The sequence below is a fragment of the Phoxinus phoxinus genome, assembly GCF_949152265.1.
Source record: "Phoxinus phoxinus genome assembly, chromosome: 6".
In the NCBI taxonomy this organism is placed as follows: Eukaryota; Metazoa; Chordata; class Actinopteri; order Cypriniformes; family Leuciscidae; genus Phoxinus; species Phoxinus phoxinus.
Window position 1 is genome coordinate 3827381 of NC_136881.1, and position 18750 is coordinate 3846130.

Here is an 18750-nt window from a genome sequence, read left to right on the forward strand (position 1 = left end):
GAACACCAGAAAAACCTCCTAGCAACACTTTGGCAACACCCAGGAAAATTTACATATTTGCATAGTTACAAGTGTTCTGGATGCGTTCAGGTCAGGATGTGCTAAGTTTTTACGCTTAAGTTTCAGCAAACACCCAGAACTTCTTGAAACCAACTATCATCACCTTAGTAATATAATAGCAACCATCACCAACTCCCTAGCAACACCCAAAACCCACCCAGACCACCCATAGCAACACCTTAGCAACACCCAGGAAACTGTCTAGCAATCGCATTGCAATGCCCTAGCTTCCAACCACCCTGAATGCTCTAGTAACTATGCACAAACATTTGTACTTTCCTGACAATGTCCTAGCAACTATTCAAAACACTAGTAACTGCATAGCAACACCTTAGCAACCACCCATAACTTCTTGACACCAACTAGCATCAACTTAGTAACATCACAACAACCACCAACAAATCCCTAGCAACACCAAAGCAGCCACACAGAACCCCCCTTGCAACACTTTGGCAACACACAGGAAACTGTCTAGCAACTGCATAGGTACTAGTGTTGTAGATGGTTCATTGTCGGGGAGTGCAAAGGTTTTGTGCTTAGTTGCAGCAACCACCCATAACTTCTTGAAACCAACTAACATCACCTTAGTAACATCATAGCAACCACCATCAACTCTCTAGCAACACCCAAGCAATGAACCAGAAAACCCTAGAAATGTCCAAGTAACCACTCAGGACACCCTGGCAACTATGCATAAAACATTTGCAACTGCCAAGCAACAACATAGCAACCACCCAGAATGTCTTTAAACCAGCATCACCTAACAGAACAGAAACCCCACAAAACTCCCAAGACTCCCTTTAACAACATCCAACCAACCACCCAGAACACCCTAGAAAGTACCCCAAAAAACCTAACAACCACCAAGCAACACCCTAGCAACACTGTTGCAACTAGCCAGAACATCCTAGCAACCACTTAGCAACTAGGCTATGTTTAAATCTGAGGAAAATCTACTCTAATTTGTTCCTGGATCTTAAGCTAAGACTCTCCCAGCAAATCAGCAGGCCAGTTATGAAAGAATGAAAGTTTTTCCCCAGGGGTCAATGCGTGTCAAAAGGCAAGCACTTCCTCTCCTGCGTCTCACACTCGGGCCTGTGGCGTGGCAGTCTGTCAGCAGAGGTCTGGTCTGTGGTAAAACGGTGGTAGTAATGAGCAAGCCACTCTTAACAACACACTTAAACAGGGGTATTAGAAGGGGCTCAAGGGGTGTGAGCCAAACACACAAACACAAGAGTATTATTAGGGGCCCTCCGAATACAAGTCATGACACACACTGACATTACTGTGTGAAAATACTGCTGCGTTCTAGTGGTTCTACACTGATTTATTGCTTTGCTGATGGATCAGCGCTGATAAGAAATTACTGGAGATCTGCCGAAATGAATTGAATAAAAGCATTTATTTCCTCAAGTAAGTGTGTTATTAATATCCTTAACTAATATCCTCAGACATGGTGATTTGCTTTGTACGTAGAAACGTTGTACTTCCCCCTCTAGGAAGCTAAAGTACACACAGTTTAAACATTTCAATGCTGTCAATCATCCTTTGGCAATAATGATAATTCACGATTGCTTTGCTGCCATGAGCATGCTAATGTTAGTGTGCTGATAATCATTTGGGAATCAATCGTCTCATTCTATCCAAACAACTTGACAGTCGGAACAACAAGCATGAGAGGTAAAGTTTGATCCATGTGCATAAGGGATTACCAAACTGATAAAATTTGTACTTTTATTCGTATTAGACAGGTTGCATTGTTACAGCTGCACTAATGAAAGCCATTTAAAAAAATAAATTATATCGAAATATTATCTAAAAACAAATTAAGTTAAAAAAATATATAAAAATGTATCGCATTAAATTGCATTTTTAAATATATTCACATAGAAAACAATATATTTCACAATATTACTGTTTTTACTCTATTTTGTTACAAATTAATGCAGTCTTGGTGAGCAGAAGAGACTTCTTTCAAAAACATTTTAAAACATCTTTCCGACCCCAAACTTTTGAACAGCAGTGTAGCGTATATAAGAGAAAATGAGAAACTAACAATATAATCATAATATGGCTTATCTTTGACAGCATCCACAGTGATAACTACAAGATGGATCACAGTCACGATGTGTTCATTTTCTATTTCCATGAGGACACGTTGTGTTTATAACTGTATCCTGTCATGCATTTCCATTGAAAAGTAAAAATATTCAGATACGGTCTGCTCAAAGTACTATTTATTAGATACATTAATATAGCTTTGCACCGCTTTAAACTAATTTAATTTAAGTTCACTTTACAAAAGCATTTGATTTCAATTCAATTGCATGATAGAGAACAATACTATCTCATCACTCAGACTGGATGTTCTTCCTATCCAGAATATTAATAACAACTCTTATTATTTTAATAATGTGAAAAGAACAGATTTCCCAGTTAACAGAACAAATTAAATTCTGTGCCTGTCGACAAACAATAAGACCTGCAGTCCATACGCACGCATCTGCTCATTTCCAGTGTTTGTTTACTTGCCAAATAATTGCCGCTTAAGACCCTTAAGGGGACACAGAAAGAGCCAAGTTCAGGTTTCAATATCGAATTGCTAAATTGGACAAAGCCTACAGGAATGGGGGCATTTTAATAAGGTTGACGACGGTGAATGGCACTTCATCGGGCCATGAGGGCCACTTGGCCTGGTGTGACATCAATCTCTGATTCATGAGTAAAAGAAGGCAAAAATGCACCGAAGACCACACAGCAGCGGTAATGGGACAAAGGCATGTCTTTGCCCTCTAACCAGAGTCCTTTACCAGGAAGCCATCTCAAACAGAGACATTTTGTTTTCATTAAGCTGCCTTTGTTACTCGCTCCAGTGACAGGTTCTGATTAGTGAACGGTTGGGTACGGAGAGGTTGGTCTAGGTCATTTGCCTGAAGCCTACAGTAAATCACGGGCAGGTTCATGAGAGAGGAATGCTGTGGACTTTTCGTGCAAATGGCGTGACAGTTATTCTACAAATGCAAGGATGCCACTGGTGTCTTGTTGGGAGAGCAAGAACATGTGCATGGGAAAAGCCATCTAAAATGGCACTGTTTGTACAACAGATATAAAAAAATTCCCTTAAGACAAACTTTGAAGTTAGCTTGAGAAAGCCAGACATGCATGGATGGATGGATGGATGGATGGATGGATGGATGGATGGATGGATGGATGGATGGATGGATGGATGGATGGATGGATGGATGGATGGATGGATGGATGGATGGATGGATGGATGGATGGATGGATGGATGGATGGATGGATGGATGGATGGATGGATGGATGGATGGATGGATGGATGGATGGATGGATGGATGGGTTCATATAGGGTGTTTTTTGTTGTTGTTTTTTTTCATGTTGCTATAGGGCTGGGAGATATGGTCAAAAGTTATCACGATACAATTTTTCACATCAGTCGCTATTTATAATTATCACGATAAACGTCAAATCTTTATTTCTTTCAAGTTTAAAGGCAGATTTTTGCTCCAGAGTGAAAGATGTAGAAACCAGACAGGTAATTGTGGTTTTATCATCAGAACCTGACAAACACTTGCCAAACAGGTGAACATTTATATTACATGTTTTCTCTCTTAAAATTGCACAGCTTGAGTTTCCAGCTTGAGTTGGGATGCAGATGTATTTGAACAAAAACAGGAACATCTGTAAAAAATATATTTTTAAAGGGTAAAATGTTATAGGGCAAAATTTGGTCATCCATAGTATTTGGATCATGTTAACCACAGGAAAAACCACACATTGCACCTCACTACCATGGTGAAAAGTAACTGCCTCCACTTTTGTTGGAGCAAGATGGCGGGGTACCTTCTCTTAATGAACTACACCGTTTTAAACGACTTCTAGAAAATGAAGAACGGAGAATGTGCATCAGGTATGTTTTGCTTTTTAACGTTTTTTTATTCATTTATGAAGCCAATGTAAACTTTATTGTTACATATTATATTGCTATATAACAATGCTATTATATTTTGTGCGGGGGAATTAGCTTATTTTGTTGTAAATAAAAAAAAAACTGACAATGTCCCTGCTAAATGCCTATAAGTATTGTGGTATTCTGTCATGTTTCTCGCAGACACGCCCAAAACTTGTACAGATCGAGGCTGAAAGAAAATCCAGAGCCACTCGTATTAACGATATATTACTTTGGTTCAAAATAGTAAACACATTAGATGCCAGAACGATGCTATGGTCAATCACAATTTCTGTAGTGAGTTAAAGTGCGGTTGTCACTCCTGAAACTTTACAGCATGTAGGTAGCCAAAATATCAGATAAAGAAATTCCAATCACATCCTCCATAGCCTCCAGGGAATGTCAATCTGTGACATAAATGTTCTAAACTGAGCGTACATACCACCCATGTGGCATTGTATCTTCCTGCTATTGAGAACAATCAGTCAAAAAGTCCCAGAAAACGCGTATGGCCACATAAGCATGGAAGGCACGGAGGGACGTTCAATCCTGCCAAGATGACTTCCTGAATCACAAAGAGGATTTAAGGGACCGCAATGCAAGTTAACCAGGAGACATTTGGAAATACAAGTCATGCATATAACGTGTTTTATGGGCTCAAAGCGGCCTGTGACATTTGAATAAATTGACAGGCTTTGCATCTTTCATCCTCTTGTCCAGAGTGCCACAGATGCACAATTTAAAAGGAAAGCTTTTATTTCCCTATACCTTTTGGTTTAATGTAAAGTTCTTTACAAGCAGTTGCAAATGTATAAATCCAGAAATAATAATGTATACATATTATGAAGGATTTATGAAGGGCTTTGAGGTATCATTAATGTATGTTGTTTAATACGTGAAAAAATCCTAACCAAATGTATGAACCCTGTGTATGAAAAAATAAATAAAAAAACACATTACAGTGATGCCTTACACTGCCCATTAAACACAACTAAAAGCTGTATTTAGTCTTGAGCCGAAACAACAACATCTGAATTATAAAATTGTATTTTGGGTAGTTTTATTGTTGGAGAAGTTCCTTTATATCGCCATATTTGCACAATAGACTATTATCTGCACGCAGTGACTCTGTTGTGTTGTTTTGTGATGGTTTAATTTATTCACTGTGAGGTTGATGAATCATGGCCTTGTCTCCATCTGTATCAAATAAAAATGCATAATTGCAGGGTTTGTGTCTAACAAATGGGCACTTTAGACCTTCCTTTCAACTCGTCCTCCCCGGTGTGACATGAGCACTGACTGTATGAGTTATTTGTGATTAAATTAAGCTAGGTCTGGGGTCCGTCGACTGCCAGTTGACCTATCATGTCCTTGACCTTGTCATCAGCATTACAGTATGCAGATATCTGCTTCCGATAGCTTTGAATATCACTGTAAAACATGGAGAGGGAGTTTGAATAAGTCACACTTTAAATGTAAATTGATTTCGTTTCGGATTATTATTTGTTGCATTGGTGCATGACTTTTCATGTAATTTGTTATCAGTGCATGATTTGCAGAACGGAATTATTACTGGTGGTGGCTAAGGCAAATATTATGACTGCTGCTCAGATAAGTGTACCAATACAGACATAAATAATACCTTAAAGGGAAGCTATTATGCTTTCTTTAGTGTGTAATGTTGTTGTTTGAGCATGAAAAATGTCTGCAAAGTTACAAAGTCCCTCCAGCGGGAGTTATTCTCTATATCAGTGTCACTGTTTCTGAACTCCCTGAAAAGCTTCCATTGTAGTCTTGAGTTTTCTTACAGGAACGAACACGTCACAATATCCCTCATTTAAATAATTCACACATTTAAAGAACCGTTTGTGCAAAAGAAAAGTTCCATGGATGTTAAAGGTTTTAACCATGTCAATAAAGAACCTTTATTTATAAGAGTGTACAAAGCTAGAACATGAATGTGGAAGTCTGCTCAGAATGTTTGCTAATGGAAGAATATGAACAGAAATGTTTGAGTTCACATTGGGATCTCTTACTTTTGATTGCAGATTGCAAATCTGAGTTGAGCATGAGGCATTGCTGATATCTTGATGTGGACTTTTTCACAAGGTAAACAACTTACATGTATCTGTGAGATTAAAAAACTCTCGTTTGTGAGATCTTTCCAATGGGTACAAATGGAATTCCACAATTCAACATGTTACAAAACCACAAAACATCAATAACTGTGCAGTAACTTTGGCAGAAAAAAACATCCATAACCCAAAATGATGATTCACACTTTTCCATGTGATTTGCTTTGAATCAAACTGAACAAGCCAGAGGCTTCTTCACAAATTCTAGCAATTTTTCTCACTCAACTTTAAAAAATATGCCTACTCGAATACTCATTCAACAAGTGGCTTCCAGGTATTTTGCTCACTCAACAGTGCAATTTCGCTCTCACTAGTGAGGCACTCTTAAGAAAAACATCTTGCCCTCTTATCTCAGCCTCCGTCTCGAAACTGATTGCTGTTTTCGGCATCACCTGCCGAATGCATCAGCTCTCCACTGAAGCAGAGAGCTCACTTTGATGTCATTTGGCAATGCAGGGAAAGTAAAAAAATAAATACGGCGAAAATAAAAGTGGAAAATGTCTACCCGACGGCCTTTTCAACAAGCAACCTTCAGCCGACTGAGAGGCCGCGACTCCAGCTCCACAGGAGTGTGTTTGTCTTTAACCTCGACTCGTAAAGGGTCTCCGCGTCGGCCGCACAATGTGCAAATATGCTGCTGCCCACTGAGAGAGACCCCGGTCAACTCTCTTTCACTCCGAGAGAGGTTTGCCATCTTTCCATGGTAACCATGACTATTAATCTTACCAGGTTGGAATTAACCACCATCCTAAAAGACCTGCAACTTTTAGCCAGTAATTCAAAAGATGATAAACAACAACCACACAAAGAATATGCATGTGATATGACAAATAATGTTGTATTTCACCTCAAAATCACAAATGCATTACGAAAAAAAGCCATTTTGTTCAGAGCATTTGCACTAAGATAAGGAAAATGTGTATGCGTTTGTTTTTAGTTTGATTTTGGAGAGGAGAAAATGTGCTCAGTTGTCACACGTTTTGCAAGACTTGTTGGTAACAGATAGGTAATATTATTATCTAACGTACGCAGGGACAAACAGTACACCTTTATAGAGGGAATTTTACACAGCTTCAGTAGCAATTGTGCAAACAAACGGCCCTCACTGTTCACACATGACTGCCTGGTTTACAATGGGGAAGTAGAACATAGTCTAAAACATAAACAAGTCATCTAGGTAACCAGACCATCACCTTGTGGTTAAATTCTCACAGGATCCCATGGTTGAAGACCAATTCCTAGCAATCAACTCTTCCCAACATCTACACTGAATACATCTCCAACAGAAACTGAAGCTTAATTAGGAAAAGGTGCCCATTTGTTTCAAAGACAGAACTATTTATGTTCCTCAAAAACCAACAGCATCATAATATGGGTTCTGTCTAACCTCAAACCCGCATTTCACTGGACCACCAAAATCAAAGCAAGTAAAACAAGATGTCACTGTAATTTCTGCAGCGCTGCACTATATTGCACATTCTTTGTTTAAAGACGGCAAAGCACATGGAAAAAGAGAAATAAAAACTGGATGGGGAGGATTTCCAACCAAACCATTTTTATTGATAACCAATACAATAGTCAATAGGGTACACAAAGCCAAATGTACTAAACATGCACTGAAGCTGAGAAAAAGGTTTTTGGCTGAATTTTTATTGATTTTATATACATTTTCAAACTATCTTTTTTATTATTACAGTGTTTTCCTTTATAGAACAATGTGAAAAAAATATTAAATGATATGCCATTTCAAAAGCATATTGTCTCCTTCCAATATTAGTCTAATTCGACCAATGGTGAAAATGTGATATTTGGCAATACCAATACATTCTGAAGCCCTATCTCAAATAGCCTAGTTTGTGTACAGCTGTGTTTCATCCCTTGTTTTCATATTTGTTCTAAGACAACAGCGTTCAGTATCATAGAAGAGGTAATAGCTAGTTAGACAGCAGGAGGCTGGGACTGGGCCCTGTAATATGGGCCTAATCTCATAAAATGAGTCTTGTGATTAGACACCATCAGGGCTCCCCCCGAGTCTACGCCCAACAAAACGTGCAAAATGTTTTTTTATGGTAACTGCCACCTGAATAACATTCTTCCAAATGATGCGATGTAACAGGTCTTGCGTTGAGATAAAAAGGGCCCTAAACCACAAGCGAAATAATGCAAGAGGTTTGGTTTAATGATATAGTCTCGATTAAGAGGGAAACTCACAGTAATGTTGTCTAGCAAAGTAGGCAGTAAACAGAAGCGTGTCTACACCTGCATTTGAACTGTCAGTCACAACTCAGTAATGCAAGAGAAATGTGAAGACGAAAGTCAAAAGGATAATTGTACATAAAAACATGGGATGGAAATGCACAGCTGTTCGAGAAGTAAATCAGTAAGCATAGTTAAAAACTATTTTCTGTTGTTGTTTGCCTTTTGTAGGCAAGTACAGATTTATAATGATGACAATTGCATTGGTTATCAATGACAATGATCTACTATCCGTATCAGCTGATTAAGATATAGCCTATTATAAAGCATCACCTCACTCGCTCAAACAAAAAACCTGTGTTTACTCTCAAAGTCAGCATAAAAAGTGACACTTCACTTTTACTGTAATGGAGACTCTTAATCTTCACTCTCCTGGCACATTTGCAGCAATCCAAGAACTCCACACACTCACAATGAACCGACCCATCATGAGCTGCTATAGCTACACACTGACTGACTAACCACCTTTGTGAAACCTGAGAGAGAGGCTCTGCTGAGAATACGCTGTAGACGACATAGAGAGGTTTTTGTCAGGATCGGTGCATCTTCTTGCATCAGCACTTATGGGTGATTACAGGTTATCCGGGTTTGTCATTTGGTTCAAATGAAGGATACCCTCCTCCGCAAAGGTGCGTAGGCTCCTATGACCTAACATTACGAAGCTGTGAAGGGTTTCATTAAGGCCTCAAAACAAGCATCTTGGTGTACAGCTCATCAAGGAAGCCATTCATTGAAAAACCTTAAATGAACACTGGTGAACCTGAAATGTACTGAAAAAGCAGCAGAATTAAGCCCTTGGAGAGCCACCAGGGAACTAAATCACATATTGTGGGTCTCAGGGAAAAGTATACAGTGGTAATGCTTTACTGTACAACAGTAAAATGTCTGGAATCAAACTGACATCATAGCAAAGAACAGCACTGCAACCTGCCAAGCATGAAGTGAAGGATAAACTGTACAACCGATCTTTCGGATTTCTCATAAGCTTATAAACTAAAGAATAACACACAACATGTGGTAAGAGAATTCAAGGAACCGTTTACTGAGAGTTGCAGACAATATACCAGTGCTAGTCTATAAAATCAACGAACTAACCTTGAAAAGTAGCCACATTGCGTGAGATGAGGAACTTCAGACTTGAGCTGGATGTCTGGAGAAGGTTCTGGATGTCCCGTCGTGCCGCCACCTGGTAACGCTCCTCCATCTTCTTAGTGCAGCACGTTACATTTTTGGATAAACAAACCTGGAGGTCTGAACCTGTTGGGATAAACAAACAAAGTTTAGGATCGTTAATTATGGTGGTAATGTGCATTTAAGTCGTATTAAATTATCCTTAGATACTTGGTACTAAACAGTATTTCTCATACTGTTCGAATAAATTCTGTCATTTTTACAGACAAAACACTCGCAGCTGTGGTGCCAGGAAAGATTCAGTAAAAATTAAATATATTTACAGAACAATCTGTAAATTGACTACCATTGTATGTTTTTTCCTACTATGGAAGTCAATGGGGTCCATCAACTGTGACCAACATTCTTTAAAATATCTTCTTTTGTGTCCAACAGAAGACAGAAACTCATTCAGGGTTGAAACAACTTGAGGGGCAGTAAACTGGCAACATTTTTATTTTTGGGTGAACTACCCTTTAATACCAAATACCTAGACTTAACAAATACCTTACTAACTATTATTAAGCAGTAATTAGGAGTTTATTGAGGCAAAAGTCATAGTTAATAGTTTATTAATAGCGAGAAATTAAACTAAAGTGTGACCAATTTTGTTTTACTATTGAACAAATTGCTAACCTAAAACAAATATCCTCACTAGATTTGCAGGAACAACTAATTTCTCTGTACAATCAAATAAATAAATAATTATATAGGCTATATATATATATATATAACATTTCAAAAACTATCACTTGAGGAGAGGGGTGCTGTTATTTTCCAAAGTGTTAAGAGCCATGATTTACACCTGGCTTAATAAAAAATAATAGATTATAAAAGGGATAAAAATAAATGTAACAATAAAGAAAAGAAAAGAAACTCTTAGGGTCCATGTCAATTTAAACCAAATTATCACAGACACCTGGACCAGTATCTATTATTAACGTCATAGTATAGCAACATCCTGGCAATCAGTCAAAACACCTTGGAATTGTGGCAGTGCGTTTTGTATGAGCGCACACGCGCACACACACACACACACACACACAAAGGTTCACAGCATCTTTAGTAAGAGTAGTAATAGTAAAATGTGATATATTTTTTGTCCCTTCACAGGGTAATTTATGCAGCATCTACAATAAAGTACAAACTGACATAACATATATGAACTACAAGTGTTCACTCCTGCTCATGTTAAGCACCATTATCAGACTCACACTCCCACCGGGTGGCCACACAAGTCCACATTTACGCAAGCTGCAGCAGGCCAGCAGGGTGGGGAGGATGAAAGGGCCTGATATCTCTAACATCAAAATCCTTATTCCACTGAGATCCAACTAAAAACTTTCCATCATAAGAAGAAAAACTTTTTCTCCCAAAAAGGTCAATGCAAATGACAGCACCTAGGGGGGCAATAGCTCTAAAACAGCACGGGACATGCCGGGACGAGCCAAGTGTTGCCAAAGACACTATCACCACGCCGTGACGCAATGTTGTGAGTTCCTGAGCAAGATGCAAAGAGATGGTGTGAGGAAAGGAATTCATCTGTCTCGCTAGAGCGAAATGAAAGCGCCCCAGGAAGTGTTTATTTCTCACTCACAACCTGCTAGATGTTTCGGTGTAGTCACCTGAGAGAATAAATCCATCCAACTGTGAACTTTCCACCCTCCTTTTCTGCCCCGGTTTCACATGATCCAACAGGCTGTGAGATTTGGGAATTGTTGGAGAGTGACTGAAAGAAAGGATAGAGAATCTCCTTGCTGACATGCTATCAAATCCCTTTGCTGCAAGTAAAACTCTCAACTCAGGCTCAGGGGAAAAACATACCCGTGGCAATGTATCTGCAAGATGATATTACAATGCTTCTTGCATGTTTCGCGACACTTTCACAAAAGGGAAATGTCCAGTGAAATTAGCATACAACCTAACCGATAGAGTTAACAAAATCAAACGATATTAAAACACATTTGCTGAAGCAATCATGCCACTGTAGCTTGTTTCTACAAGTCTTGGAGCTTTTTTATCGTGACTCGCAAATAAAGTGCTGTAGGTGAGCTCCTGAGCAAGTGTACTAAAAGCCATACAAATGGAGCTGGTTATGTGATACAAACATCAAAATTAAAAGTTTACTGGTAAAAGTGTACTGAGGCAATAACATAGACTTATGCAAAGAAGCAGATGAAAAAAAGTCTTCATTCAACTATAATATGCCACATAATCATAATTTGCATGAAAAGTAATAAAAGTTGTATGCGTTTTCCTGCCCCTTATGTAAATTTCAGCTAAAAACTGCAATGATTTGCATTTTTCGAGTTTTGCACAAAAAAAAAAGTTTCCAATGAGCCTAAAGGCCCCGTCTACACCTGGTATAAGATGCGTTTTGGTCGACCAAAAGTGGACGATGCTAAATACAGGTGTAAACGGGTCTAAAACGCTTTGAGCTTGTCCACTTTTGACCACTTCCAGAGGTAGCTGAAAACACATTCGACCGGATTGCTTTCGTAGAGTAAACGCTCATGTGGTCGATTGTGTTTAAAACCATCAAACAAAATATCATCTACTCTACGCCTTCTGAGCTAAACTGAGCGCGCTAGCCAGGCGGGATTTAAGCTTTATCGGCTGAGACCCAAGTTTGGTTTTAAGACGAAAAACGTCCCAAGCACAATGTTCTCTCCCCATTCCTGATTTCTAACACACACTCAGTCACAGCGTTCGGCTGGTCTTGTGGCTGTCAGAACAGAAACGAAAGCTGATGCTCTTATGTTTTTCCGTCGTCTCCGGTTGTGTTCATAAAAAAACCCATATGTTTACCCGCCCATAGACCCTCCCCTCGAAGAAATCAGTTTGAAAGCACCAGATATAAACGAGTATGTGTCTGCCTCGTCCACTTGTGATCCGATCGACCAAAACGCATCTTAATACCATGGTGTAAACAGGGCCATACATTGACAATTCAACCACAATACTCAAATAAGAGAAAATACTCTCAAGTTCATGCTTCTTAGAAGCCCGTACATCCCCAGTGCGTTCTTACATGAAGGCATTATGGAGGAATTACAACAAAAAACAAGATTGATCAAATCATAACAAATGCAACGTGAGGCTTTGCTAGCAGACAGAAAGTATGTTTGTGTCAGGGGTCTGAGCGAAGCAATGAGAAGCGTCATTTAGAAAAGACGGTCAGTGCTTTAGTTTTTACAAGCTTTTCTGACCATGGCCTTAGAATTACAACAGCTAGTTAACAAGAAAAATGTTTGGCATGCATGCCACTGCTAGAATAATGTTAACGTACAGAAATAAACACCTTTGAGGAATCATTTAAATGTCAATGTGACTATTTTTACATTTTTATTCACTCACCCACCCACTGTGGTGGTCAGTTTATTTGATGTTTCAGGACCTTAGCCCTCACGATGGGTCATGTGGTGTGGGATATAATAGGCCTGGAAACTTGCTGGACATCAAACAGTTTGCATCACTACTAACATCCAAGATTGGAAGCAAAGAGAAGAAACATTTCGAAATCTTCAATATAAGTGTGACCTTCAAGAATGTTTTACCTTCAAACACAATGTCTTGTTTAAAATCAAAACCGGTCAGGTAACTCATAAAAATAGAGTGCTTTGAACATATTGCATTATAACATGTAAACTGGAGGTTGTGTTGACAGCACACACCTATAGGGTCGTAAAAAAACGGATGATGAACAAACACATTCAACACAGTCAAGCTTAGTCTGTCATGTTTTACATTACAGTCACTGTATCATGAGGAGTAGAAAAGAAAGCATTAGGCTAGGTTTTTGCAGACATAAATATAAAAGTACAACTGAATTCAACACAAGCCTATAAGCAATTAATGTTTTATCTAAACCTGTGATAAATTTAGGCAAAATTATCTCTACTGAACCCAAAGAAAGCTAACCTAAATCCACATTAACGGCTTAATCTAAAAAAGTTACTATTTTCAAAAAAGATCATTAGAAAATGACCAAATAAAAATGAATCAAAGAGTTACATTATTCTGCAGGTTACTGAAAAGCTATAGAGAAACAGACCTCCTTTTAAGCAAGATGACACTTGAACTTGTGGTCCATGTCAAGACATCAACTTGTGGACAAATGCGTTTAAAAGAGGTTGCTAAAAAGAAAAAAAATGATTTCCATTTCATGCATATCTCTTCTAAAAACTGAACATGAAAAAGAACTTATTTTTTTAACTGCTCCCAACCAAAACCTCTCAATTTCAGGATGAGCAATGAGTAAACACTTTTCCTAGAGGGTTTTTTGAGTTGTGCAAAAGTTTAATTGCAAACCACAGCTCTAAATTCCTGTAAAACTCAGAAGCAACCTCTTCCAAGCAGCACTTTGAAGTGAGCTGCATTTGATGACCTCTGTGGGAAACCGTGTACAAGCTGTTCTCCTCAAGCCACTTAGCATCCATTAACCCACCAAAGTTTGTCAAACTGGTTAGAGCCCTTTCCTTTGGATATGAGCAAGACCATCACCGTCCATTATTAGAGAGGTCACAAAACTAGTTTCAGATCACAAGAGCAATAGCAAAATGGGACGATTATCCAAACAACCTGACAAAGACCATTCAACGGGCTCAGAGGTCACAAACCAAACAGTCCTGAGAGATTTACCCTACATGACAGCTGTTTAAACCAAACAGTGCATTTGCAACTAATTATGGTTGTATTTTGCAGTCAAGTGGCATGAGCTTTTCTGAAGTATACTGAGATTAGTATACTTGATCTCGAGGAGTGATTTGTGGAATCTTTGAACTGATTTTAAAGGGCTAGTTCACCTAAATATGAACAGTCATTATTTACTCACCCTCAAGTTCTTCCAAATATTTATGAGTTTCTTTTTTCTGCTGAACACAAAAGAAGATATTTTGAAGAATGTTGGTAACCAGAAAGTTGACTGACATTGAAATGGGGGGATGGGGGGGTCTTTTTGTAAACTGCAACAGCAAAATATTAGCTTACTCAAGGAAATATTTCCATGATAGGCCCATTTATCTCAATTTCCTAACAGGATAAGTCGCGTACAAATCCCGAAAACTTAAAAGCACGACTGCATAATCTTCCAGCCAATTTCAGACGATCAACTTCCAGATTCTTTTAGTAAATGTGTTTTTCATGAAAGTAAACGGAAAGTCTTTGGTCTGAAGTATTTTGAGGGAAGTACAAGTTTAAGGCGAGACACTACCGACAAAAAACAGTTTTTTTCATGCATCTGTAAATTTTGAGATTTGGGGCTTTTGATAACTTGTTTTTCCAGACTAGTGGAAAGACAACATCCCAAATACACTTTTAAGTGCATCTTCTTTGCAATTCTTCAATCAATCAACTTGGGAAGTATGGTGATAGTTAATGATTTGTTGTGTACCCTATTCACCTGGAGTGTCTTGTATCAAGGTGTTAGAAGAACTGCTCCATGAGACACCATTCATATTTGAAAAGTGTATGTGAAAAGTAATGTGCGTCAGTCAGTCTTTCGAGACGATGATTATTTGCCAGCTCAAACTTCTAAAGCCGGTAAACGCTCCCTACGGCTATCATTTTGTCTAAAACGTTTTGAAAGCGTCATTTGAAGTCCATATATCAAGAGACGAATTATGTTGGGTCAATATCATCAATATCGGAGTTTATAACCGTATTCAAATCTTTTACATGTTCGATACCTTGACCTAATTTTATATGGAAAGTTTCCTGAGGTGACAACCAGTTTCACTTTTAATTCAGAGCTGCATTTTATACATTTCAAAAGCGTTAAGACTTCCGCATAACAAAACCGATTTGCGATTCTTCCATAAACATAAATGTTTAAAACTCTAAATCTGCTGTAAATCGTTGAATTATAAAAATGACAACAGAGCTGTTTAGGAAATGGTGATCAGCTCAGTGTGGGGAAAGGAACAAAAACGAATTGACACACAAATCAGAGTCGCATCATGTCAAATTCGGTCAGATCTTAACGTTACCTGTCCTCGGTGTTTCAGGGAGTGATTTTACAGGTCCGATTTGCTTGAGTTGAAAAACTTCACGCACTTCATCGCAGGTCATTAAAGTCCCCCGACATGGACCGATGAAACCCGCTAAAAAGGCATAAACCAAAACAGCACGCATCTCCATCTCCACAATCCGACCAGAAGAGTTTGTCCGTTCGGGTAAAAAATTTAGAAACGCAGGAGTGTCGTTTATATCTCGGAAAACTTGTTTCAGAAATCCAGCGGTGATTTTAGGTGAAGATATATATTCAAAAAGAATATATTCAAGAGATTGTGCATGTCTCTTGGGGAAGGTCTCGCGCAGGACCTTCAAAACGAGCGCAATGAGTGTGTGTTGGTGAAAGACGGAGCTGTCAAGAGAGAATGGGCGGAATCATTAGTGTAGAAGAGAAGGAGAGAAGCTTCTGCACGATCAACGAAGCGTACAAGTATGTTAGTCGGCTATGCTACAATATCGAAAGCTTGGAGCGTACTTTAGCCTATAGTTTTGTCGTGTCACAACATTTTCCGACTATGGGTGTGTTTGACCCCTGATTAAGACAAAAAGTAAGTTTAAATTCTTAAGAATAAATAAAAACTAAGTTAGTCAGAGTGCGCTAAATGTATTAACGTTATGCTCTCAAATAGCCTTTGCTTTAGGTGGTAACCATAGCAACCACTGCTCGATTGCAGAGCCGTTGAAATCAGCATCGCAAAGTTTTTTATAAATTACACCCAAAAAAATTGTGAGGGTGTTTCTAATAGGCTACAGCGGAGTGATGGTAAATTAACATCTTTCTTCTGACCTACGTTTTCAATTACTTTATATATATTTCCTCTTTTGAAAGTCGTGAAAACTATTTGAGCAAAAGGGAACTAATATATTTAATCTCAAGTTTACCCAACTAAGACGACTTCCAATTCTGAGAATCTCGTAAAATATAAAAAGGGTCAATACATCGACATAACTGACAATACTAATCACGTTATTGTAGAATTACAAATTACAAACAGTTATTGTTACTGAGCTAGGGGCGTCCTAACAACCATTTGAAAGAATAGATCCCCTTCAAAATCAAACGATAGATGATTATATAAAATGGTAACGTTATAGACATTTCCATGGTTAGTTTTAAGTTTGAGGGCTGTTAATAGAAAGCTTAATCAAATAGCTCACCGAGATTAAAGTAGACTACACTGGAAATAGATAAATTACTGGAAATAAAGCATTTTCCTCAGAGAAGTTTTTTTTTTATTTTTTATTGAATTTTAATAATAACAAAACAGTTTACACACAAGAACAAGAGTACATATAATCATACATGTCAGGGGTAGAGAAGAAATGAAAAGAAAAATAAATAAATAAAAATAAATAATAAATAGGCTACTGAAAGATTATTTTCCTCAGAGAAGTGCAAGTCCCTCAAATGGGTTGCAATAGAGCCATCTACTGGACAAGTACTGAAACTAGTTTAATAACTCTGGATTGAGTTTGGTGTCAAGTTTATATGAATATAAAAATAATACATATGGACAGATACTCACGTGCTTTTAATATGGACAGTTTCTCACGTGCTCTTACTTCCTAAAGAACTACAACCTTACTCCTTTCACCGGGGAAAAGGACAAACCTCATTTCCGAGAACGGGGCCTGTTAAATGGATAGTTCCCCTCAAATGAAAATAGTAGCCTAATTTACTCACGCTCAAAATGTTCCACATCTGTATGAGTTGTTTTCTTGTTGAACACAAATTATGATATTTTGAAGAATGTCAGTAACAGAGTTGATGAGCCCCATTATCCTCCATAGTAGGGGGGGGGGGGGGGGGGGGGGGGGGGGGAACAATCAATAGCTACCGTCAACTGTCTGGTTACCAACATTTTTCAAAATATATTTTGTGTTCAACAGAAGATAAAAAACGTATACAGGTTAAATTAATTTAATTATTTGGGTGAACTATCCATTTAATGACAATCTGAGTTAATTCCAATGTGATTTAAGATTTACATACAAACCATCCTCATCATCAGAGAAACTGATCTGGCAGATTTAAAGGCTTTGAATCCTTAGAAATGCTTTACTTTACTGAGGATAATCAAATGCATTTTAAACTCAGAGAACATATTTTTTTTTTTAAATTACTGCTCATCTTTACAGTGGGCCACACAAAACCTCCCTAAATTCCACTGAAAAGTAGCTGGACACCATGGCAATGTCCCATTAGAAAGAACTTCAGCTAGAAATGCACAGTAAATTATGGTTACTTTATGTAGACGCTATGCATTTCTCATCAATCAAAACCATGCATAGGAAAGGCATAGATAGCCCAGAAATTTAAATGTATATACATGCATCCAACAACAAATAGGCATTCAGACCACACCTCTGCATTAAGCATGTTTGCTAAGAGGGATGCCGGATAACTTGGCTTACTCTGCATTTTTATAATTGGATTTAACAAATCGAATGATCTGCTGATAGACAACAGGGCTGAATTTATCCGTTCATGTCGGTCCAGTATAAGCCAAGTCAATCACATAGTAAATTACGGTTAATTACCAGCCCAGAAGTCACACCTTCACATCTTACACACTGTAAAAGTTAGTGATATGACAGAATAAAGACAACAGCAAGACAATGCAACTCTTTATCTTTTATTGAACATGTCATTTAAAAATCACAGCATTTGAAGTCTAACAAGGCGTTATAAAATATTTTCAAAACTCGATCAATCGAATCTTTGGGATATTATATACACACACGCATACATTTATATACATGTATGATGAAACTTCCAACAACAACATACTTGTGGGGTACAATCTCCTCAATCCTCTACAGGCCGGGACAAGTGCAATACCCTCCAAACACAGCATTGCTACCAATCCCAACCTGTGCAGAAAGGGACCAAACGGCTCCAAAGTGGTTCTCGCATGTGTGCTGCCACAGTCAGTTTTGCATGGATTTGCACAGCGATGTCTTAAAAGCTGAATGCAAACCAGCAAAACTGACCGGGGTCCAGCAAAGTTACAGAGAGAGTGTGTATAGAGACCCTGGGAGTGCTTGCGAACGGTCTTCAGAACCCAGATGCATTTAGCTAGAAGTACTTCAAGTGCTCACACTGCAGTAGATGACATAAATACTACCTGCACTATAAGCACTTTAGC

General features: G+C 38.3%; 1 protein-coding gene across 1 annotated transcript in view; it reads right to left on the reverse strand.

Moving 5' to 3' along the window:
- gpc5a (glypican 5a) overlaps positions 1-16288 on the reverse strand; it is a 156797-nt gene extending 140509 nt beyond the window's left edge. Inside the window, exons 1-2 of the mRNA XM_079617307.1 lie at positions 15577-16288; positions 9515-9676 (exon numbers count right to left, since the gene is read on the reverse strand). Of these exons, the coding sequence (XP_079473433.1) occupies positions 9515-9676; positions 15577-15727 (313 nt within the window). The 5' untranslated portion in view covers positions 15728-16288. The remainder of the gene's footprint in view (positions 1-9514; positions 9677-15576) is intronic.
- Between the last annotated feature and the right edge of the window lie 2462 nt (positions 16289-18750).